We start from the raw sequence: 26,579 nt of genomic DNA on the forward strand, positions 1-26,579 counted from the left end.
AATGAGATCTAATTTCTGTCCTCAGCTCATTAGGATTCTACCTCTCTGGTTTCTAATGTTTTCATGGCAAAGACAATTTGCTTATTCTGTCACCTTTTAAAATAGAATAAAAATTTAATTTAATATTACCAGTTATTTTCTCAGTATACACTGAGCAATTTAACAAAATCTATGTATATGAATGTATGTTTAATATGGATATTTTTATGTGACTATGAATATAAATTTCTAGTATACAAATTTCAAAATGCACAGCTCTCATGGAATATAAAAAGGCCTAAGGATCAATTTTAAAATGCAGCCTTGCAAATATTTTTAAAGCTGAAATGTGAATATTTAGATATAAGACCCAATGCCCATTAATTACTTCATTATACCAGCTCAAGTTTAGGACAGTGGTGAAAAAGCATACTGATAGATTCAAGATAAGCTGGTGATGAGAGGGAAAAAAGAGTACCAAAGGGTACCCTTACTAGAAAGGAGCTTGTATGGTTTTAATTAGGAGTATTATGGCCACATTCCACATAGATTTTTAAAAAATTAGTTTCTATGTCTCATGCACTTGTAATATATTTTAAATGTGTTTTTAAATGCTGGTGAGGGGGAAACACTAGAAACACAAAAAGTCCTCTTCTGTCATATAACCTCAGACCCTAGAGGGTAGGCATGTGCTGTAATTTATGAAGCAGTGATTTCAACTTCCTTTCTCCCCTTAGCTGTGGGAAAGGCCTTGAGCAATTCCTAGCAGGAGACTTGTAGCACTTCCCAAAGGACAGAGCAGATGCCCTGATTTTAAGTAGAGCATAAAGCACAGCACAATTGGCCACGTGAAACACCCAATCACAGGGCGTCTGCTGTGAACCAGAATATTATCATTTACCAGGTGACATGTAAATTGATCTCTCTGAGGCACCAAAGACTGGCCTGCCATCTTGGGGAGGTTTCCTTTCCCTCTTTCCCTTCTTTCTCATCCTCAGGTTTGTGGTGTTAGAACTTTGGGCCTTAGTGAATCTGAGTGAAATCCCCAACAGCTACAACTGCTGGAATCATTCCCCACTGGGCCACAGTCTGGGAATTCATGATGTTGGGACTGGGTTTTACTCAGCTTTGTCTCTATCAGCACCATCTACAGGGCCCTGAACCTGGTGGAAACCTATTAAATGTCTCTTATCCTGGATAAATCATGAGTCTTGGAAGAGTACTCCAAAGAGAAAAAGGGAGACTTCTAGAAAGGCAGGACCTGCTTGCTCCCCACCACTCTGCCCCCCACAAATTGCCTAGGACAGGCTTTGAGTCTTAGGGTTCTAAGGAACATGGCTTAAACCACTGAGTGAACCTGATTCCCTTATTTTAAGATGAAGGGACCACTATGCAGTTTTACAGCCAGATAGGGACCACGTGGGGACAGCTAATGTAGATGTCCTGACTCCTGGTTCCTTCTGGTGTTCTCTCACTTCCCTCCAGTCTACCCCAGCCACCTGGGACCTGTGTCCATCCTACTGATCAACGAACTTCTCCTAGGGCCTTCCTGACCCTGGTTTCTAACGTTCTGCACTAGCTCTGGCAGGCCCAGGGTTTTCTTTTCTTTCTTTCTTTTTTTTTTTAAAATATCTATTTGTTTATTTATTTGGCTGCGCTGGGTCTTAGTTGCGGCATGTGGGCTCTTCATTGCCACATGCAGAATCTAGTTCCCTGACCAGGGATTGAACCCGGGCCCCCTGCATTGGGAGCGCAGAGTCTTAACCACTGGACCACCAGGGAAATTCCAGGCTCAGGGTTTTCACCTCTGCCTTCTCACCTTTAGCTGGAATTTACCATCAAGAGGAGATAGAGAGGTAGTCTGAGTTCCCTGGAGTGCCTTCTGCTGGGCATTGCCTGCCTCTTCCAATTCTGATTGCCGGCCTGGACCTCAGACCTTGGCAGGGTTCCCTACGACTCCTGGCTCGACCTACTGGCTGCAACCCCAGACTGAATTCTTGCTACAGCTGGCTTTGGGCTCTTGGTTTCCATCATTGTCTAGTGTTCAAGTCTTGGCCCCAGCAATGGCCTGGAAGTATCTGCCTTAGGCTGACAGGAGTTGCATATTCTGTCCTGTAATCTGATGTGAAAGGAACAAGTGTTAGTCTGTGTGTATGTTTAAGCAGCTTTCATGGATTAACACTGAGGTTAATACTGAGGTTAATACTGAGGTAACATAAAGTTGTGGAAAAGGCGTGGCTTTGAAATTGGACTGACTAGATTGACTAGCTGTGTGTGATGGGTGATCTGTCTAACCATGCCAAGGTGGTTTCTTCATCTCAGTTTATCCTCCTGAGTGCTATATGGGTTAGAGATAATGTACCTAAGGTAAAAAGCAGATAAGAAGCCTGTGATAGAAAGTAACAACTAGTACCTTTAAGTTAAATTGTCTGTGTGTACACATACAGGGACTAAGTGCTCATTTCATGATGTTTGAAGTAGTGAAGGATCCTGAAGTGCCTCTGGATCATCAAAAATTACATTATAGTCAGAATCATATGAATACATGTTTTCTCTACTACTTAGAATATTGATAATTATACAGAATAATATTAAAAAGAGTTGGCAACATCAATTATATATTTAATATGTGCTAGGCTGTGCTCTACATAAACTACCTAATGCAATCTTCATAGCCTTCTGAGATACACAGTATCATTACTCCTATTAAAAAAAATTTTTTTTAACTTATTTTTATTTTTTGGCTGCATCACCCGGCATGCGGGATCTTAGTTCCCCAATGAGGGATCGAACCTATGTCCCCTGCAGTGGAAGTGCAAAGTCTTAACCACTGGACTGCCAGCGAAGTCCCATTACTCCTATTTTTAAATAGAGAAGTGGGATTTAGCAAAGTTCATTAAAGTGATCAAGTCACATGCCTAATAAGTGATGGAGCTGGGATCTGAGGTGGAGTTTGATTCCAGAGCTTGAGTTCTTACGCCATTTAATCTTTCACTGGGCACACCTTTAACCTTGTTAAGGGATGTTAACTTTGTTTTTTTTTTTTTGGCCGGACCACACGGCATGCAGAACTTCCCTGACCAGGGTTGGAACCCATGTCCCCTGCAGTGGAAGCAGAATGTCTTAACCACTGGACCACCAGGGAAGTCCAGGATGTCAACATTTTTTAACCCCTCTTTCCATTTTCCCACCTAGGCCTATTGAGGAAAGGTTTTCCTCCCACTCTCCCCATGTGGGAAACTGCTGAGGAGGAAGCTTTCACCTCCCTCTCCACCCCAGTACTCACTCTTCCCCGAGCGAGCAGGAGCCTGCAGTCACACTGGAGAGAGGTAACAGGCCTGGGCCACGTCCTACCAAACAGTCTCCAAGGCAGGAATTTCCACTCCACTTCCCTCCTTTCCCATCTCCACTGGGCAACGAACTCGTCTCCCTTCCTGGGGCCCATTTTAGAGTTGTGTCAAGCAGCGCTTTCTAATTTAGCTTTCACCAGAAATCCCTGTGCTTTCTTTTTCTCAAAAGACTTTTTCTTTTGCAATTATTTGACTCACAGGGAATTGCAAAACAGAACTGAGAGTTTCTGTGTACCCTTTGCCCAGCTTTCTCCAAAGATAACATGTTACATAACTAGAGTACATTATCAAAACCAGGAAATCAACACTGGTGCAATACTATCAACTAAACTATAGACCCTATTCGAATCTCACCAGTTTTTACATGCACTCTTTGTATGTGTAGATCTATGAAATTTACCACATGTATACATTAATGCATTGATAACTACCACCATAATCAGGATACGAAACTCTTCCATTATGCAAACAAAACAAAACCTCCCTCCAACTACCCGCTCCAAGTCACACCCTTCCCTCCAACCATAACCCCTGGCAACCTCTGATCTGTTCTTCATCACTATAAATTCATCTCTTGAGAATGCCATATAAATAGAATCATACAGTATGTAACCTCTTGAGACTGGCTTTCTTCCCTCGGCATAGTGCCCCAGCTTGTTCCCTTTTATTGCTGGGCAGTGTTCCACTATATAGATGTACCACAGTTTGTTTATCCATTCACCTGTTGAAGGATGTTTGGATTGTTTCTAGGTTTTGATTATTACAAATAAAGCTTCTATAAACATCTGTGTACAGTTTTTTTTTTGGTGAAGATAAGTTTTGATTTCTCTAGGGTAAATACCCAGGAGTGTGATTGCTGAATTACACAGTGAGTGTATGTTTGACTTCGTACAAATCTGCCAAACTGTTTTCCAGAGTAGTGGTACCATTTTACCCACCAGCAATGTATGAGAGATCCAGTTTCTTTGTATCCTTGCTGACACTTGGTCTTGTCAGTATGTGTGCTCTTGGCTAGTGTGGCACATGTCAGCTTTTAAGAGTAGAAACCTTGGACACCTTCTGATTATTAGCGCTGTGTGTTTGTATGCACTCTGACTGGACCGAATCCTGGAGGGGAGTAGAGTGTGCTTAAGGTTCCAAATTCTTATCAAGCGTCTCCTGTATGCCAGACACTGGTAGGTGCTAGGAAATAAACAAAAATATTGTATTTGAATTTGAGGACTCAATATGAGGCAGAGGAAATAGATAAGTGGATGGGTAAATATGAAACAACGTAGCAACTACCATGGTATATGCAAAGTGCTGTGGACACTGATAAAGGAATTGTGCCTTAGAACAGTGGTTCTTAAATTTTAGAATTGGTAAGAATCACCTGAAGAGCCTGTTAAAGTACAGATCTGGTCATCGTCCTCCAAAGTGTCAGATTCAGTAGGGTCTACCGTAGGGCGCCAAGAATTTGTATTTCTAACAAGTTCCCAGATGCTACTGATGCTGCTGGTCCAGGGCCCACATTTTGATGGACAAGAGTTTGTCTTAAAGGATGAATAGGAGTTTATCAGGTGAAAAATGAGAAGAATCATGAAACAAGGAAGAGCATGAGCAAAAGCTGGGCGATGAAAGTGCATGGTATACTCTAGGAATGGCCATTATCTTGTATGATGCAAGTACAACTTAATTTAAAGGGAATAAACAGAAATTGTAGATTAAGGCCAGACTACAAAAGATCTTAAGTGCTTACCTTAGGAGTTGGGTAGGCAATAGAAGTCTATGTTTGAAGAAAAAAATGCTGGCAAGAGGGCAAAAGCTGAACTGGAAATGGACAAGACCAGTTAGGGGGCTCCTGCAAGAATTCAGATGAAAAGTAGATCAGTACTACACTTGGGCAACAGAAGTGGATAATAGGAGAACAATTTTAGAGACATTTCAGAGATTAAATGTCTAAGACTTGGTGACTAACTGGATGTGTAGGGAGACAAGGAAATCCAGAATGAGAAATGTGGATGGTAGTGCTATTAATGGAGACAGGAAATACACAGAGGTAGAGAAAGATTAGTGGTAAGGTATGAGTCTGTTTTTTGGTCACCAAATCTGAACTGACTGAGGAACATCCATCTAACAATATCAACTATGAAGTTAGAATGTGGGATTTGAAAAAGGCAGGGCTTCGGGATATGTCACAGGAGGGATTAAGACCAGGTGATGGGTATAGTCTAAGAAGTGAATTAAGACTGGAACCGAAGATGATATCAACATGAAATGGGTAGGTGGAATACAGGAGCCAGTGAAAGCAGCTGGTAAGAAGCAAAGAGCTAAAACCAGGACAATCATGTATGGTAAAGTGAAGAACAGAGAAGTTTTCAGAAAGGAGGAACAGAGGAGATGGTTAAGTGTTAACGTGGCTTGAGGCTAAACAGGATGGCATCTAAAAAGAGATGAGTTGATTTAACGACGTTGTCAAAGGCCATTTCACTGGAATCAGGGCATGGGCTGAAGAATGCGCTGGAGATGAGGAAGTGGAGGTGGCTGAATACCACTCTTCTAAGAAGCTTGGTGGTAACAGGAAGGAGAGGGCCAGGGCAATAGCTTCAGAGAAAGGCATGACTAAGAGAAAAATTTCTTCTGGAGGCCTTCAAAAGTCTCAAGATGAATGTCAACAGTTTCCAGTGGCTAATCAATATTTATTTGTCTACCTGACTTGAAATATGCAAAACAGAGAAAACTATTTGATCAACTACTACTGATTCATTCATAGGAGGCAATTTGAATGTGGTAATCACTGTGGTATCTTTCTCAATAAATTCAGAGGCACATAATTAGTTTAGACGTGTTGTCTTTTGGTCTCTGAGCACTCCCTGTGCCCCACTATTAACAGCAAAAGATCCCACTGTTATTCTAAGCTTCTTCCTTTTGATAGATTTAAATAATCCCTTTATGTGTTTTGGACTCTCTTCAAAGGTGCTTCTCAAAGTCTTTTTTCCTATTTTGTACCTAACCTGACATACTCTGTGGACTCCCTGATCTCTTCTGGGTAGCTTTTTACAGTCTTTGAGAGATGTCTTTTTCCCACCACAATAACCATTGTGACTATCACATTTTTAAGTGCTTGGATTTTTTTCTTTTTTTAAAATTCTCAGTTACTCTTTTAACTGGAAGTACTCAGTTACTTCCAATAGAATCTCTTAAAACAGTCTCCAATCTTCTTATGACTTTCAAAGCCTATGTTTCAATTTTCTCCTAGCTAATACTCATATTTTGTTATAGTTTCCCTTTGAACACTGAATGACTGAGATAAATTTTCTGGGCTTATGGATTGAATGTGTCATGATAACTCACCTTAATTGGCTCACCCATGGTTACCTCCTAAGACCAATGCCTAGTCACAAGGCAAGAACCACAGCCAGGACATTTTTCTAACTGTAGGTGGTTTGAAACCTCCTGTTATAGGAAAGTTCATTCTATCAAAAATCTCTGTTAAAAAGCTCACCTCTACCTCTTGACCTGATTAGACTTTTTACAATTCACATTTAGTGCAAGTTTTAATACCTGGCATAATTTCTAAGTTTCTAAATCTTTAACATTTGTATATTGGTATCATCAGCTTGGTCACCTAGTCTAAGGCACTGGTTCTCAAACACTGGAATCACCTGGAAAGTTGGAAAAAACTGCTGCTATTGTCCCACGCCCAGACATTCTGATTTAACTGGTCTAGGGTGAAGCCTGGATATCAGGATTTTTAAAAGCTCCCTAGGAGATTCTAATATAAACCAAGTTTGAGATATCACTGGTTTATATTCCTAAGATAAATAATCTAATTTTTAAAATTGTGAAAGGATTTGAATAGACATTTCTCCAAAGAAGATGCACAAATGATCCATAAGTAAGTGAAAAAATGCTCAACATTATTAGCCATCAGAGAAGTGCAAATCAAAACCACAAAACCACTTTATACACACTAGGATGGCTAGAATAAAGAAGACAGATAATAACAAGAGTCGGCAATTATGTGGAGGGAACTGGAACCCTCAAACATTGCTAGTGAGACTGTAAAATGCTAGAGCTACTTTGGAAAAGAGCTCAGCATTTATGTAAACACAGAGCCACCACATGACTCAGAAATTCCACTCCTAGACATACACCCAAGATAAAGGAAAACATAATGTACAACAAAAACTTATACATGAATGTTCATAGCAGCATATTATTCATAATAGACAAAAAAAGGGGAAATAACCAAATATCTCTCAGCTGATAATTGGATAAACAAAATGTGGAATATTCATGCAACAGAACATTATTCAGCCATAAAAAGGAATGAAGTGCTGCTTCATACTACAACATGGATGAACCTTGTAATCATTATGCTAAGATTATGCTAAGTGAAAGAAACCAGATACAAAGGGCCACATGTTGTATGACTTTATACATATTGTCCAGATAAGGCAAATTTATAGAGATAGAAGTTAGACTAGTAGTTGCTAGAGGCTGGGGGAGGGAAGAAATAGGGAGGGACTGCTAACAGGTATGAGGTTTCTTTTCAGAGTAATGAAATTATTCTGGAATTAGATAGTGATGATAACTGTCCAATCTTCTGAATTGTACACTTTAAAAAGATGAATTTCCGGGTTCCCTGGTGGCGCAGTGGTTAAGAATCTGCCTGCCAATGCAGGGGACACGGGTTCGAGCCCTGGTCCGGGAAGATCCCACATGCCTCAGAGCAACTAAGCCCATGAGCCACAACTACTGAGCCTGTGCTCTAGAGCCCACAAGCCACAACTACTGAGCCCATGTGCCACAACTACTGAAGTCTGTATGCCTAGAGCCCGTGCTCCACAGCAAAAGAAGCCACCACAGTGAGAAGTCCGTGCACCGCAACGAAGAGTAGTCCCCGCTCGCCACAACTAGAGAAAGCCCGCAAACAGCAACGAACACCCAATGCAGCCAAAAATTAATTAATTAATTTAAAAAAGATTAATTTCATGGTGTGTGAATTATATCTCAAAAGAATAAGTATATTCTTATTGTTATCTTATGTGTCTGAGGAATTCTTACCCATGGAGATTTGAGAAAGACTCTCCTTGCCAATAACTTTTCTATTCTACTACTGTTTGCTGTATATCTCACACAAAGCTAGGCCACCTCCTTCCCTTTCTGGTAAGAATCTAAAGCCCAGGGTAAAGTATCACAATGTGCCAGAAGGAAACATCTGGCTTTCGTCACCTTTACTAAAGAAGGATATGAGGAAAATAAATAAATTCTGGAGAAGAAAAGCTGAGTGGCAGGGTCTCTAAAGAATGAGGACAGACCACTCTGCAGCCTGGAAAGGAGAAGACCAATGGGGATGTCATAGAAACCTATTAAATCACAAAGAGATCTTGTGTATACTAGAAGGAAATCCTGGAATACTTGAAAGAGGTGATACCATTTAAAGGTTCAGAAATGTAAAGTTAGGACATGAAAAATAAAGTAACAACTTCACAAAACAGGTAATGATCTAAGGATGATCATTATCATTATTCCCCTGAAAGATAGTACAGGCAATAAAATACAGTTTTAAGGAAATGGCCCTATAGTAGATTATTTTATCAAAATAAGTTACTACTAATAGGAGTTTTAGTTTTTCTCTTTAAAATTTAAAACGATTTTAACTGTGGTAAAATAAAAATAAAATTACATACAATAAAACATAAAATTTACCATCTTAACCCTGTTTAAGCGTACAGTTCAGTAGTATTAATTATATTGACATTGTTGTGTAACCAATCTCCAGAACTTTTTCAACTTGCAAAACTGAAACTCTATACCCATTAAACAATAATTTCCCATTTCTCCCTCCCCCCGCCCAGCCCCTAGCAACAACCATTTTATTTTCTATTTCTATGAGTTTGACTACCCTTGATATCTCGTATAAATAGATGCATACAGTATTTGTCTTTTTGTAAGTGGCTTATTTCACTTAATGTCCTCAAGATACATCCGTGTTGTAACATATGTCAATTTCCTTCCCTTTTAAGGCTGAATAATATTCCATTGCATGTACATCTCACATTTTGTTTATCCATTCATCTGTCAATGGACACTTGGATAGCTTGTTTTTTGGGGGCAGGGGGGAAGATGGGACCAAATACTAAAGTTGATATCCAGAGGATTAACCTGTCTTCTCCTAATAAGGCGCTTGGTATCACTATCAGAGACAGAAAGCTGGTAAGAATTGGGGCTCAAATGGTGGCCAAAGAGGTTAGACCAGAATTCAGGAGTCTAGGCAGACTCATAGGATTAAGACACACAAACCAGATACTGGGAGCATGAAAGGAAGAAGAAGCAGTGGTAATTTAGGGATTGAACATGCAAGGATGTCTAAAACCAGGAGATATTGGTACAACATTGTGAATCAACTATATTTCAATTAAAAAATGTTTTAAAAAAGTAAAACCAGGACATCGCTTTGAGGAAGAGAAATACAGAAGAAAGAGTCAAAAAGGGACTTCCCTGGCAGTCCAGTGGTTAAGACTTTGCCTTCCAATGCAGGGGGTGTGGGTTCAATCCCTGGTCGGGGAGCTAAGATCCCACATGCCTCATGGACAAAAAACCAAAATATAAACAGAAGCAATATTGTAACAAATTCAATAAAGACTTCAAAAAATTAAAAAAAAAAAAGAAAGAGTCAACAAAATAGTGAAGTATGAGTGAGAATCAAAGTCCGCCAAGCAGGGTCAGGAAGTACAGAAAATTAGCAGAGGACCCAGTGAGTGAGGGGTTGTACCAGAAAGGGAGGATATACTACAGGCTAGTGTAGGTATCTAAGGGAGAGGTCTAGGATTCTAGCAGGCAGTATGCCACGAGGAAAGGAATGAACAGACTCTAAATAGACACTGGCTGCTCCACTCTGGCCTCTGCCCTAGGGTATGTTGATTTGACAAGAGAGAGGGGGAAAATGAAAATAGATAGGCCATCCAGAGAAAACCATAATTCAAAAAGATACACGCACCCCAATGTTCACTGCAGTGCTATTCACAATAGCCAGGACATGGAAGCAACCTAAATGTCCATCAACAGAGGAATGGATAAAGAAGATATGGTACATATACACAATGGAATATTACTCAGCCACAAAAAGAACAAAATAATGCCATTTGCAGCAACATGGATGGACCCAGAGATTCTCATACTGAGTGAAGTAAGTCGACAGAGAAAGACAAATATAAGATAGCGCTTATATGTGGAATCTAAAAAAAGACTACAAATGAACTTATCTACAAAACCGAAATAGATTTACAGATATAGAAAATAAACTTATGGGAGCTTCCCTGGTGGCACAGTGGTTAAGAATCCGCCTGCCAGTGCAGGGGACACAGGTTCAAGCCCTGGACCGGGAAGATCCCACATGCCGTGGAGCAACTAAGCCCACATGCCACAACTACTGAGCCGTGCTCTAGAGCCCACAAGCCACAACTACTGAGCCCGCGTGCCACAACTAGCCCACGTGCCTAGAGCCCGTGCTCCGCAACAAGAGAAGCCACCACCATGAGAAGCCTGTGCACTGCAACAAGAATAGCCCCTGCTCGCTGCAACTAGAGAAAGCCCGTGAACAACAATGAAGACCCAACGCAGCCAAAAATAAAATAAATAAATTTATTTTAAAAAAAAAGAAAAGAAACTTATGGTTACCAGGGAGTGGGAAGGGGAGGGATAAATTGGAGGACTGGGATTGATGCATACACACTACCATATATAAAATAGATAACTAATAAGGACCTACTGTATAGCACAAGGAACTCTACTCAATACTCTGTAATGGCCTACATGGGAAAAGAATCTAAAAAAGAGTGTATATATGTATTTGTATAACAGATTCACTTTGCTGTAACCTGAAACTAACACAACATTGTAAATCAATTACACCCCAATAAAAAAAATTTTTTTAAGTAAATAGATAGGCCAGATCTAGGAAATTTATACTGCATTCTGGAGCTGACTCTCAACATCCAAAACGGTGTGGCTACTTTGATTTCCATCCAGTCTAGTGTCAATATTGGCATGGGTTGGATTTGGTGAGGCTGCAGGGATATCTACGCAGCGGGGATGCCTGGGGTCCAGAGAGTGTTAGTTATAGTCTGAAAGTTGTTAGTGGGGCCTGCTATAATATGAATTTAGTGCTAATTTACACCACTTATTTTCTTGTGCCTACAGCCAAACTATGCCCAGATTCCAGGGATGGGACCAAACTGATAGTTGAAAGTTAATGGGTGGGGGGGCAGATACAAAAAGAAGAAGGGTATAGAGGTTAGAAGACAATCAGTTCTTTGCAATCCTAGGCTATACAGTAATGTTACTGGTCCACTGTGAAATTTCTCAGGATGAGACATAACTGTTCAGATATTACATAAACAATATTACCAGTTTGTTTTTCTTTTCTCTCTTTCTTCTTCTTTAAAAGAGTTTAGAGTACATAAGTACGATGTGCAGGAAAAATGTGTTTCTAGAAAATTATATTCACAGATAAGCTTCTCTAATTTGCCAGTTCTACTCTGCTGAGGCATGTTTTCCAGCAAACAAAATGCACTAATAAATCTATCAGGGACAGAAAGGCAGTGGGGGACAGCTGCAGCCGCAGCATCCAGGAGTGACAATGATTAATTCCTACATCTGCTCAGTCAGATAGAAGCAAAGGTCACTGTGCATAGATTAGCATCCTGATCACCACCTCCTCCTAACACACACACACACACACACACACACACACACGGGTGCGCGTGCATGCACGCACACAGGAATAGCATCTTCCTCCATTGATCACGGCAAAGTTCAGAATATGAACTGAAATATGTCTACTGTCTGAAAACTTCCCTCCCCCCAGAAAGCAAGCTCTTTAGTGGGACAGAGACGGAAGAAGGAATAGAATAGGATCAGCAACCGATTAATGTCAGATTACTGTCTAACCTTGTTAACATCCAAATTAAGTGAAAATCTGATGCTCAGCTACATTTACGAAAGCCAAGGGAACAGGAAATTTAAGAACAAATCCTGATGCAGGAATTTGATCAAAGTAAGAAAGGCTATTATGGTGAAGCAGTTGAACACGTGGACATCTGGCATTATGTAAGGAAGGTATTTAGAAGCTGACTCTTTGTCCTCATGTTCAGCAGTCTCCTGAAGACATTGCCACTTCCTATTCATGACTTCTACACTTATAGATACCTGACAGGTTGACTTTTTAAAAAAATAATCTTGGACCAGGAAAGGTATTTTTTAAGTGCACAAATTATAAATGTTTAGCTCAGTGAATTATTACCAAGAAAACATCTATGTAATTATCATCCAAGTCGAGAAAAAGAATATTTCAATACCTCAAAACCTCCACTCATAATTATTACCCTTTCCTTCCTCCCTAAAGGTACACCACTATCTTGACTATTTTTTTTCCACTAGCTTGACTTTTAACACTATACTTTAGTTATGCCTGCTTTTAAAATGTATTTAAGGGGAAGCATATAGTACATGTTCTTTTGTGGCTAGCTTTTAAAATTTGTTTATGAGATTTGGTCATGTTTCTGGGTGTTAATAACTTGTTCATTTTCATTGCTGAATAGTATTTCATTGCAAGAATGTACCATAACATTTATTCCTTCTACTGTTAAAGGACAGTTGGGGTGACTACAAATAATGCTAGTGTGAATATTCTTTATACAACTTTTGGTATAAATGTGCATACATTTCTCATGGGAATAATTTAGAAGTGGATTTGCTGGATCACAAAGTATATGAATTGTTAATTTTAGAAAATATGCCATATAAGAAAAATAAGTACTAGGGATGTAATGTACAACATGGTAAATATAATTAACACTGCTGTATGTTACATATGAAAGTTAATAGAGTGACTCCTAAGAGTTCTCATCACAAGGAAAAAGTTTTTTTCTATTTCTTTAATTTTGTATCTATACAAGATGATGGATGGTCACTAAACTTACTGTGATAATCATTTCACGATGTATGTAACAAATCATAATGCTGTACACCTTCAACTTATATAGTGTTATATGTCAATTATATCTCAATAAACCTGGGAGAAAAAAAATTTTCACAGGAAAAAAAAAGAAGATCTACCAAATCACTTTCCAAAGTGGTTGTACCAATTTGCACTCTCACCATGAGCAGACAAGAATTTCACAGTTTTGCATCTTTATCTTTATCTTTAAAAATTTAAGTCATTTGGTGTATATCTCATAGTACTAATTTGCTTTTCCCTAGCCATACGTAACCACTAACCTACTTTCTGTCTATATAGATTTGTCTATTCTAAGCATTTTAATAAATGGAATCATAAAATATATGGTCTTCTTCTCAAAAAGGGAAAGAAACCCAAACATAACACTAAAGATAGTCTTCAAATCAAAAGGGAAGAGAACAAAAGAAAAAAGGAACAAAAAAGAACTAAAAAAAACACAAAACAGTTAACAAAATGGCAATAAGTACATACCTATCAATACTTTAAAGGAACATGGACTAAATGATCCAATCAAGCCGCACAGCACAGGGAGATCAGCTTGGTGCTTTGTGTCTACCTAGAGGGATGGGATAGGGAGGGTGGGAGGGAGATGCAAGAGGGAGGAGATATGGGGATATATGTATATGTGTAGCTGATTCACTTTCTTATAAAGCAGAAACTAACACACCATTGTAAAGCAATTATACTCCAATAAAGATGTTAAAAAAAATGATCCAATCAAAAGACATAGACTGGCTGAATGGATACAAAAACACCACCCATATATATGCTGCCTACAAGAGACTCACTTCAGATCTAAAGACACACAAAACTAAAAGCAAGGGGATGGAAAAAAGAATACTCCATGCAAATGGAAATCAAACAAAAGCTGGGGCAGCAATACTTATATGAGACATAATAGATGTTAAAGCAAAAACTGTAGCAAGAAACAAAGGAGGTCATTACATAATAGTCAAGGGATTGATACAAGAAGATACAGCAATTATAAATACATATGTGCTCAACATAGGAGCACATATAAAAAACTTTATATTTATATATATAATAAAACATTCCATCCCAAAGCATACACATTCTTTTCAAGTGCACATGGAATATTCTCCAGGATAGATCATTTGCTAGGCCACAAAACAAGTCTCGGGAAATTTAAGAAAACTGAAATCATATCAAGCATCTTTTCTGACCACAATACTATGAGACTAGAAATCAATTACAAGAAAATAACTGCAAAAAACATAAACATGTGGAATCTAGACAATATGCTACTAAACAATGGATCACTGAAGAAATCAAAGAAGAAATTTTTTAAAAATCTGAAGACAAAAGAAAATAAAATCACAACAATCCAAAAACTATAGGATGCAGAAAAAGCAGTTCTAAGAGGGAAGTTTATAGCAATACAAGCTACTTTAGGAAACAACAAAAAATCTCCAATAAACAACCTAACCTCATACCTAAAGAAGAACAAACAAAACCCATAGTAGAAGGAAAAAAATCATAAAGATCATAGCAGAAATAAATGAAATACGGACTGAAAAACAATAGAAAAGATCAATGAAACTAACAGCTCGTTCTTTGAAAAGACAAACAAAAGTGATAAGCCTTCAGCCAGACTCATCAAGAAACAAGGAGAGAGGGTCCAAATCAATAAAATCAGAAATGAAAAATGAGAAGTTACACCTGGCACCACAGAAATACATTCTTGCTGGGTATGGCCACAGGCAAGGCCCTGACTGCTCCTTAACTAGACCATTTCTCAGGGCTGTGTTTGCAGTGAGCAACCTTGAGAGATGAGGTAACATACCCCACCCCCCAGACAAAGAATAGGCTTGTTACGATTCACTATAAAAGTGATGAATTCCCCAGGCTTAGGTTCCTTTCCTTTAATGGTAGCCCCCTGTGTGTGCAAGTATCATCCATCATGGGCCCTGCATCATCCCCATGGGACTGATGGCATGGGAACCAGCACAAACCCAACACGAAGCTCTGACTACTGCTTTCTACCATGAGTAATGAAGTACTTTGTTTCTGACCCAAGAGTCTTGTGTCTTTTGCTAGCATAAAACAGTAACAGGCTAAGTTGTTAACTTATAAGTAGGGCAAAATCTCATACCCTACACAATTCTTTTTCTTTGATTTATTTATTTATTTATTTATTTTTGGCTGCATTGGGTCTTCATTGCTGCGTGCAGGCTTTCTCTGTGGTGGTGAATGGGGGCTACTCTTCGTTGCGGTGTGCGGGCTTCTCATTGTGGTGGCTTCTCTTGCTGCGGAGCACAGGCTCTAGGTGCACGGGCTTCAGTAGTTGCGGCACGCAGGCTTGGCAGTTGTGGCTCATGGGCTCTAGAGCACAGGCTCAGTAGTTGTGGCACACGGGCTTAGTTGCTCCGCAGCATGTGAGATCTTCCTGGACCAGGGCTCGAACCCGTGTCCCCTGCATTGGCAGGCAGATTCTTAACCACCGCGCCACTAGGGAAGCCCCCCTACACAATTCTTATTACTCAAACTTTTTGATTTCCCAGGTAGTAAAACCCCAGCTACTGGGGATTATTGTGGGAATGCTACTTTCAATTCTGAGAAGTAACAATATGTAAATAACTACCATCTAAATCATTATCACAAATGGCAGTGAGATAAGGTCTTAGAATAAAAGATAGTCCTTTAATTGAACAAGTTTATCTTCATGCAAAACTTATGACATTGCCCTTGTTTTGTGCATTTCAGAGGAGGCACCAGGAGAGCCTCCCTTTTGACATGAAAGGTCTACTTTGCTCCAAGAGTTAATTTGGTCCTTATTAAACTGCATGAGGAATCTAGGAAAAAAGAGTGCCTTCTCCCATATCAGTCATTAATACCTAGCACACTTCACAGATGGGTTTTAGGTCACCTAGCAGGGCCCTTTGGAAAAGGACACCAAATATGGTATACTTTTTCACTCATGAGAACCTTCTCAAAAAAATAAGAATGTTTATGGACTACATTTTTAATAGCTTTAATGAGTGTAACTGACATACAATAAACTGTATGATTTTTGAGGATTATATGATTTATTAAGTTTTGATATATGTATATACCTGTGAAATATTCGCCACAATGAAGGTAATGAACCATCACCCCCAAAAGTTTCCACATGCCCCTTGGTCATCCCTCCTTCCTGCTCTTCTGTGTTACCCCCGACCTGCAGGCAACCACTCATCTGATCTCTATCACTACAGATTAGTTAACAATAGATTAATTTTCTAGAATTTGTATAATTGGTATTATATAGTATACAATCTTTCTTGCCTGTCTTCCTTCACTCAGCATAATTATTTTGATATCCATCCATGTTGTTCCAAATATTAATAATTATTTTAATGTTGAGTAGTATTTCATTGTACGGATATACCAAAATTTGTTTATCCATTCACTTGTTGATGGATACTTTTTATTTGCAGTTTTTGGCTATTACAAATAAAACTGTTATGAACATGGTATACAAGTATGGTATACGTATAGCTTAATTTCTCCGGGTAAAAACCTGAGAGCAGAATGACTGGATCATATGGTAGCCATATGTTGAACTTTTAAAGAAACATTCAGGCGGTTTTCCAAAGTGGTTGTACCATATTACATTCCCACCAGCAGTATATGCCAATTTAGCCAGTCTTTTAAAATTTCAACCATTCTAATAGGTGTGTAGTGGTATTTCATTGTGGTTTTAATATGCATTTCCCTATGACGAATGGTGTTGACTATCTTTTCACATGTTTATTTGCCATCCATTTATCTTCTGTGGTGAAGTGTCTGTTCAAACCTTTCACTCATTTTTTTGTTGTTGTTGGATTGCTTCTTTTATTATCAATTTTTAGTATTATTTATATATTCTGGATACAAGTTGTTTATCAGATACATGACTTGCAGATATTTTCTTCCAGTATGTGGCTTTCTTTTCATTTTCTTAAGTTTCTCTTTAGAAGAGAAGATGCTTCTAATTTTGATGAAGTTCAACTCATCAATGCTTTGTTTTATGGATTTTACTTTTATTGTTGTACCTAATAAATCTTTGCTTATTATAAGGTCACAAAATTGTTATACTATGCTTTCTTTGAGAAGTTTTACAGTTTTAGATTTTTTTAGATTTAATAGATAGGTCTATGATCCATTTTCAGTTAATTTCTAAACCTGGCACAAGATGTAGATCAAAGTTCATTTCTGCATATGGGTATCCAATTGTTCCAGCACCATTTGTTGAAAAGACTGACTGTCCCTTCTCCACTGAATTGCCTTTGCACCTTTGTTGAAAAGCAGTTTCCCATATATGCATAGGTTTATTTCTGGATTCTATCTGTTCTGTTGATGTATATGTCTATCTTTACCCAATACCAAACTGTCTTCATTACTGTAGCTTTGTAACATCTTGAAAACAGGTGGTCCTAGTCCTCCAACTTTATTCTTCTTTAAAGTTGTTTTGGCTCTTCTAGGTGCTTCATATTTCCATGTGAATCATAGAACCAGCTTGTCAATTTATACAAAAAAAGGCCAGCTGAATTGTGACTGTGATTGGGTTTAGTCTATAGATCAATAAGGGGAGAATTAACAACATTGAGTCTTCTAACCCACGAACACAATATGTCTCCATTTATTTAGAATTTCTTTAATATCTCTCAGCAATGTTTTGCAGTTTTCAGTGCACAAGTATTTCACATTGTTGGTTAGATTTATCCCTAAATATTTCATATTTTTTATGCTACTGTAAATGGCATTACTTTTAATTTCACTTTTCAATTGTTTTTACTATATAGAAATATGGTTGAGTTTTGTACATTGATCTTGTACCCTGCAAACTTGTTAAACTAATTTATTAGTTCTAATTGTTTTTTTTTAAAAATAGATTCCATTGAATTTTCTATATAGATCAGGTGACCTGAAGGTAAGCCATTTTAGTTCTTCCTTTCTAAGTCAGGTGACTTTTATTTCTCTTTGCATTGACTAAAACCTTCACTGTTGAATAGAACTGGTGAGAGCAGACATCTTACTTCTGGTCACAATGGGAAAGCATTTAGTCTTCTACCATTAAAAATGGTAGGGAAGGGGCTTCCCTGGTGGTGCAGTGGTTGAGAGTCCGCCTGCTGATGCAGGGGACACGGGTTCGTGCCCTGGGCCGGGAAGATCCCACATGCTGCGGAGCGGCTAGGCCCGTGAGCCATGGCTCGGAGCCCGGAGCCTGTGCTCCACAACGGGAGAGGCCACAACGGTGAGAGGCCCGCGCACCGCAAAAAAAAAAAAAAAAAAAATGGTAGGGAAGGCAGCTATGCTCACCACTATACCACCAACGCACACCAAACATAAAATAGATAGCTAGTGGGAAGCAGCCACATAGCACAGGGAGATCAGCTTGGTGCTTTGTGACCACCTAGAGGGGTGGGATAGGGAGGGTGGGAGGGAGGGAGACGCAAGAGGGAAGAGATATGGGAACATATGTATATGTATAACTGATTCACTTTGTTATAAAGCAGAAACTAACACACCATTGTAAAGCAATTATACTCCAATAAAGATGTTAAAAAAATGGTAGGGAGTTCTTTTCTATTTTACTTTGTTGAGATTTTATCAGGAATGGATGTTGAACCTTGTCATATGCTCTTTCTATGCCTATTAAGATGATCATATGGTTTTCTTTTTTAGTTGGTAAACATGGTGTATTATATTGATTGATATATGGATGTTAAAACAACTTTGCATTCCTGGAATAAACTTCACTTTGTCATGATGAATTATCCTTTTGATATTGGTTGTACTCAATTTGTTAAAATTTTGTTTAGAATTTTGAATCTATGTTCATGAGCCTACAGTTTTTTTCTCTTCTAAATTCTTTGTTTCCTAACTCATTAGAGTAAGTTAGGAAATGCTTCCTTATTTTCAGTTTCTTAGAAGACTTTGTGTAGAACTAGTAACATTTCTACAATACAGGCACAGTTTAGCAGGGTGCCTCTAGCTCAGGGTCTCTCACAAGTATACCCCTTGGTGAGCCACGGCTGCAGTCCTCCAAGGCTCGACTGGGGGAAAATCTGCTTTTTTCCTGCTCTTAGCAGGACTCAGAAGATCTATTTTGAAGCTCACTGACATGGCTGTTAATAAGCCTCAGGTCCTTGATGGCCACAGACTGGAAACATCAGCTCCTGGCCATGTGGGCCTCGCTGCAGGGCAGCTCACAAAATGGAAGGTGGCATCCCTCAGAGTGAGTAAGTGAAAGAGTGAGAGGGATCCAAGTTGGAAGCCATAGTCTTTTTGTAACCTTATCCCAAGTGACTAATAAGCAAATCAGTCAGTCTAGCCCATACTCAAGGAGAAGAGATTTCACAATATTGTGACTACCAGGAGGTAGGACTTATTGGAGAACATTTTAGAGACTGCCTACCAAAGTTGTTCATGATATTAACTTATTTTCCTTCTAATACTTATAGAATCTTTAGTGATGACAGCTCTCTCTCCCTTACTTGGGTAGTTATATATTCTCTTTTTTTTTCCTGGTCACTTGGTCTAGAAGTTGGTCAATCTTATTGATCTTCATAAAGATTTTGGTTTTGCTGTTTTTATCTGTTGCTTTTCTGTTTTTCATTTTATAAGTTTCCACTTTGATTTTTATTATTCCTTTCTTCTGTTTATTTGGGGACTCATCTGCTCTTGTTTCCTGTTTTGTAAGGTGGATCTTTCTTCTATATAATATGGAGTTTAGTGCTCTAATTTCCCCTGAAGTACTGCTTTAATGGCATCCAAAATTTTTTGATATATTGTGTTTTCACCTTCATTCAGTTGAAAATACTTCCTAGTTTCCCTTCGGATTTCTTCTTTGACCATGGGTTATTTTAAAGTGTTCTATTTAGTTTCCAAATATTTCAGAATTTTCCAGAGATCTCTCTGTTATGGATTTCTAATTTAATTCCATTCTGGTCAGAGAACATACTTTGTATAATTTGAATCCTTTTAAATTTAATAAGATCTTCTCTATGGCCCAGAAGATGATCTATCTTGGTAAATGTTCTGTGTGTACTTGAAAAGAATGTGTATTCTGCTGCTGTTGGGTGTAGGATTATACAAATGTCAATTAGGTCAAGTTGGTTGATGGAGTTGTTCAAGTCTTCTGTATCTTTACTGATTTTCCCTTGTAGACTACATTTTAAAATGTTATCAAAAATGCAGTATTGGTGACTGAACTTGAACATTGCTACATTATTTTTATTTTATTAAAATGTTTTTCTTACTCTGGCACACACATGCATGTGTGTGCACACACAGAGTCACATTCACAAATTTAGAGACCACAGAAATGGAGTGAAATGAGGCATCTAACTGTGATGCTGCACCTTTGAACAAATTTTACTATTTAAGAAAGCACTTTTGAAACTGGGTTATTTTATGTTTCCTTGTCTGACCTTGTAAGCTACTTAACTGCAAAATGTGTTTTTACTCACAGTGCCTCTTAATATGTTATTTTTTATGCCAAGTCATGCTCTCACTGCAAGCAAGACAAGGAACAAAGTCTTTAGTAGAATGAAACAAATATAGGTGCTTCTACTATAACACTGTTTACAAGTGTTCAGACATATAAATGCTTTTTAAAAAACCTCGCATTCTACAAAATTGTGGATAAAAGTAATGGCTTATGGGAAAAATAATGTGGGGCCATAACATATGAAACACATTTAACTTTGTAACCAGAATACTAATAAAAAATAATAATTATCTCAATTAAAATACTAGTACTCAGTAAATGTCCACTACCACTTGTACCCAGGATCACAGCTGATTTTTACAGCCTTAAATCTGCAAAACATAGGTCCTTAAGGGCATTCACCTCCAATAGATAACATTGTCATCAAAATCTAATTTGGATCTCTGTTTTCTTCAGCAATCAATTGTTTTTAAATACGAGGGAAATGTCTTCTTCATGTCTTCATCTACTCCTGCAACTTCATCAGATAGCGTCACATTGTAGGTAGAATACCAGTTCTTGAAGCCATTAAACCAGCTACTGCTTGCACTGCTATCACAGTATTCTTAGCTTAAGGCTTCCTTCTTTAACTGTAAGAAAGCTTGCCCCTGGATGCTTTAAACTATTGATTAGCTGGGGGAAAAATTACATATGAACCAATGATGTTATTTTCTTATTTGCCAATTGGGTACTAACTTGCATTATAGAAAAGTGTTGTAACTGAAAATAGTATACTCCATAGTTTTCTAACCTTGGAATGTGTGATTTTCCTAGTCATTTTCCTGGCAGCAGCTACTGCTGGGATTTAAATCTCCTTACTCCCAGGATCACTGAAAACATATTTACTGAGCACCTACTATGTTCCAGTCTGTTCTAAATGCTGGAAACAGTGGTGAGCATGACAGACAAGGTCCTTGTGTTCACAGACTTTACATTCTGGTGGGGGATGCAGACAATAAACAGGTAAATCAATAAATATGGTATTATCAGAGAGTGATACTTGCTATGAAGAAAATAAAACAGGGTGATGGGATATGGCATGAGACGCAGGGGGCTGGGTGGCCATTCTGTAGAGATGCTACCTTAGATAGGATGATCAGGGAAATCCTCCCTGAAGAGATGACAATTGAGACAAGACCTATCAGATGAGAAGGAACTAGTCATGGGACGATCTGGAGAAGACTGTCAGGCAGTGGGAACAGTAAAGTGACAGTAAATCAAAGGCCTTAAGATGGGAGTGGGCTTAGTGTATTTGAGGAACAGAATGAAAAGTGGCTGGGGAAGCTTCAGGGGTGCACCCAGGGCCAAGTGCCACTCCTCACTGCCATGCTGAGGTTGACCCAGCAGATCAAGCCACTGCTGCCTAACAGTTCCATGTCCTCCAAGCCTCAGATGGCCAGTGGCACCCCAAAATGCCTGCAGACAAATCCAACTGACTGACCCTCATCTGAGTGCCAAACCCAGGCAACGGAACATAATACACTTGATCGCCACAAAGTGTCAGGCTGCTGTGGGGACAGGCGAGTTTGGCATCTCTGAAGGGGTTGTTGAAATCTGACATGGGCTGCATCCAGAAATCACCTGTAGACCAGGGAGAGAACGCTGGAGCAGGGCTTCTCAGGAGGGAGCCTGGGATAGCTGGGGCAGGAGGATGGCACAGAGTGGGAGAGATGGGGTGGGCCTTGAGGGAAGGACTGGATACCAGTGAAGGAAAGATTCTGCAAGTCCCTTCAGAAAAAAAGCCATCACTTTGTTTCTTTTGTCAGTCCTGGGTGCCATATGCCCTTACGTGGATGAGCCAGTGACTTTCCAACCAGTCACAATTGCCTAGCAGAATAGCCAGGTAGTGGGGCTTCACTATTTTTACGGAAACCTTAGCTTACCCAGACTGGTTCCAATTGTGCTGCCATAAACTTTAATGTTGCTTTGGAATATTTCTCTACGTGCTCTCTATTTTTAATACAAATACCTCGTCTTCTCAGAAAGATCTCACCATCCTTTATGAGGAGAGACTCCTTCATTCTCTTCTTTGGATATTCTTGTAGTAGTTAGCACAAGAGTGGGCCAGACCTTCCTCCTTCTCAAGAGGGAATTGTACTGCAAGGCCAGGCCTCCTTCAGGGACAGCTTCTCACATAGTTTAATGCCACAGTAGAACACAAGCTTTGCTGATACCAGCCAGCAGCTCGTGCTGCCAAAATGACACTAACACTCTGGGTTTCATGTTTCAGGCAACGAGATATGAGAAACTAGGCATGGGGCTGCTTACCTGTTCTTCCTGCAGCGAATTGTGAAGCCAAGAAAGAAGGCTATCAGCAGAAGTCCACAGCTGAGGACAGTCCAAACAACACCCAAGAGGGCAGGAGATAATGAAGAAATGGTCTTACTGCTGTGGTGGGAAGAGGTCTGAGAACAGAATGAAGAGAAGCTGTTAGGAATGAAGGCTCTTCTATAGATCAAACATGAACTGCCCCCATCACCCCCAGAGCTGGGACATAATGTCCTGCGTAAGCATTTCCTCCTTGTACTTCTCCCCCCTCCACCGCCACTACCATCATCAACAATAATAACAACAATGTGTACATCTAAGCAGCCCTGACACCCCATGGCTGCTCACTTACAATTGTTGTCCTGCAGAGATCATGAAGGGGTCTCCGCTCCAGCTCCTGGCCAGGAAAACCATCACACAATTCAGAGCAGTTTATTTCAGGCTCCATGTCATCATATGCCCCTCTTGGTATGTGCTTATTCACAGTCTTGGTTACCCACCAGTAGATAACCAGAAGATCTTTGAGTAAAACAGAAGAGCAACTCAAATCTTTTCTTCAGAGGTGCCATTTTGAAGCTGGCTCCTGGTGCAGAATCTGGGACGAACAATCCATTCAGGTGGAAGTGGAGAGTTATTTCACTAAGCTCCTTCATCAGACACCCTCCAGGCTCTCCTCGTCCCCTGCTGCCAGGGCAGACCATGTGAGTCAAGAGTGGGCATCTTAGTAACCACGAAGTCACACACTGCGATGATTCTGGCTTGCCACCAGATGGCAGTCGCTGCTCCAAGTACTCTCACACAGGTCTCAAAGGAGAAGAAAGCAATTAAGCCTGTTAAAAAACAAATGTTATTTATATATAACACACACAAATAAACACAAACACACACATATATGTAAATGGCTTATTACAGAGGTTTAAAATATTTTACACATTTTAACTATATATTTTTATTATATGTAGTTATATACATTATATATAACAAAGGTTTAAAATATAGTATATATTTAAATAAATATATTTCAAAACCTCTTTAATAAACAATACTTTAAAAACAAAGACAAAGCATACCTAACAATTTATTATTATACAGCTCTACAGTCCCTCTTCTGATCCCTTTTATGGTCCAGCACTACAAGAATTTTAGTTTCAATATGTGAACACATCTTCTTTTTTTCCCTAGTGGAAACCCCCCCTGCCCTTCAAAGATCTTTCTATGCAACGTAGGGATTAAGCTCTGTCTGATCCTGGGTGGTGGTAGGCTCAGGTGCCCCATACTGTCTGCATACATTGTCTGTTGGTTGGTCCTGTTCACTCCTGTTAGCTCAGTGAAGGGAGGAACATTCTATGCCCAGTCAGCTGGGATCTCAAAAGGATATGCAAGCCCTTTGCCAAGAGTTTCCTGTTTGTTTATTTTTTAACTGTTAGACTACTAGAAGTGGGATAGGCTACTCAGGTAATAGGGAGAGAAACTGAGGGTTCTAAGAATTCCCACAGAGTGAGCAAGTGGCCAGAGGATGGTGTTATTTCTCTCAGAAGATGATTGCAATATGAATACTGTGATCTAAAAAAAAGCTCTACCTTGCAGAACAAAAGTAGAAATGCTCAAAAGGAGAGACGCTTAAATTAACTCCAGCAGAAAAGGCAGACATGTCCCCAATACTTTGAAGCAATCTACCCCGTAACAGAGAAACAGATTTGAAATTTTACCAGTGGGAATTTAAAAAAGGATGCCACTTCTGCTTTGTGTTTCTGAAACAGCTTAGCACAGTTTTCTTTTATTGTGGAGGAAACTTGGAAGAGGAAAAAAATCAATTATTATTATTCCAATGGCCACTGAATACAGGACTTGTGTTTAAGTCAGAACAATAGTGAATGGTGTAGAATGCCATCTTTGGATTCTGCATGCTTAGACAGGAACAATATAGCACCAGGTGCTGCCCATATATTGGCCTCTCATATCTTCCTGAATTATTTACCAGGCTCATTACAATGAAATCCCAAGAGAACTAAAAGCCACTACCTCCTGTCAAGACATTTAAATTCTTGTGAAGTCTGATCAGATTACTGAATGCAAAATTAAGGAGTAAATATAAAAATCTGACTATTTGCATCTTAATTTAGTTGAAAATTTAATTGCTAAAAAGATAATTTTTTTTTTCTTAAAAGTTAGACATCCCCTATTGTGCTTTCTAGCATAGAGCAATACTGGAAGCCACAGGGAGGACTATATGATGGACTGAAAAACATATTTTTCCTATATTGCCCTTTTAATCATACTGGCAAATAAGTACACTTACATTTAAACCATTATTAAGTCCCTGTCTGTGTATCCTTACATCATATAGATGTGTGTGTGTATATATGTAAAACCTCATTTTGTTCTCACAACTGTGTCATGTGAGGTAAACAAGACATCTCCTCATTTTCACATAAGAAAACTGAAGAGCAGAAAAGTGAAGAATCTTGCTCCAAATCTGCAGAGGCGGGACTCAAATCCAGGAGTTTAACTGAAAGGTCAATGTCCTCCCAGTTAATACCCTGCATGGGGTAGACACCCTGGACTGACCTCACCCCAAGAAGACACCAACGGCCTGTTAGGTTTCTTCATGTTTAGTTCCCAGAGCTTCACATCTATGGGATCTCTGGAGTGTGGCCCACAACAGTATGTCTATATCAGTAACTCTCAACTGGGGCAATTTTGCACATCCAGAGGACATTTGGCTGTGTCTGGACACATTGTGGTTGTCAAAGCTGAGAGGAAGGTGCTACTGACATGTGGTAGGTAGAGGCCAGGGATGCTGTTAAACATCCTGCAATTCACAGAATGGTCCAAATAACAAAGACTTATCCAGCCCCAAATGTCAGTAATGCTAAGGTAGAGAAACCCAGTTCAACACTGTGGATTTCAGAAGGGCTAACAACCTTAAGCCCAAATCATCTTTGGGAGATTCTGTGAACATGATAGGATTGTCCAGCTGAACATAAATTTCTGAGTACATTCTAAAGGTCACCTTGGACAGACTGAACTCACTGGCATGGAACTTTGAATGCTTAGGCACCCCTCCAGTCCATGGATATCCAGTGTAGGAACTTTATAAACCATGATACTAGGCTCTTCCACGGGGCAGGCATTCAATTATAACATTAGCACACATTTACAGAGATTCACACATGAAGAAGTGGTGAAACAAGTGAATGGCTTAGTTATTGAGAGGACAGAGTTGAATGATTTCAAAAAGTATTGAGTGATTGGGAAAGTGGGTGGGAAGTAGTGTGTCAGAGGGGATAATAGTGAGGCATTTGACCATAAGATAGATACAGAATCCAAGGCACAAAGAGAAAGGCCTGCCAGGCTCCTCCAAGAGCAATTCCCGTCCCCACCAAAGTCTATAGAGGTCAACTGTCTAGTCCACAGACAGTAGCAGGCCCAAGAAGATGAAATGGTAGGGTTTACAATTTATTTGACAGAATCCTGCCCGGTGATTAGGATCAGCAAAACA

General features: G+C 39.3%; 1 protein-coding gene across 1 annotated transcript in view; it reads right to left on the bottom strand.

Annotated features, from left to right (window-relative positions):
- The window catches only part of GPR156 (G protein-coupled receptor 156), a 100,349-nt gene that overhangs the window by 42,949 nt on the left and 30,821 nt on the right, over positions 1–26,579 (bottom strand). Inside the window, exons 2-3 of the mRNA XM_089910579.1 lie at positions 23,430–23,907; positions 23,078–23,214 (exon numbers count right to left, since the gene is read on the bottom strand). Of these exons, the coding sequence (XP_089766705.1) occupies positions 23,078–23,214; positions 23,430–23,525 (233 nt within the window). The 5' untranslated portion in view covers positions 23,526–23,907. The remainder of the gene's footprint in view (positions 1–23,077; positions 23,215–23,429; positions 23,908–26,579) is intronic.

The sequence above is a fragment of the Delphinapterus leucas genome, chromosome 4 (genome assembly GCF_059928025.1).
Source record: "Delphinapterus leucas isolate spDelLeu-1000000601 "Yukka" chromosome 4, BTC_Dleu_Yukka2, whole genome shotgun sequence".
Taxonomy (NCBI): domain Eukaryota; kingdom Metazoa; phylum Chordata; class Mammalia; order Artiodactyla; family Monodontidae; genus Delphinapterus; species Delphinapterus leucas.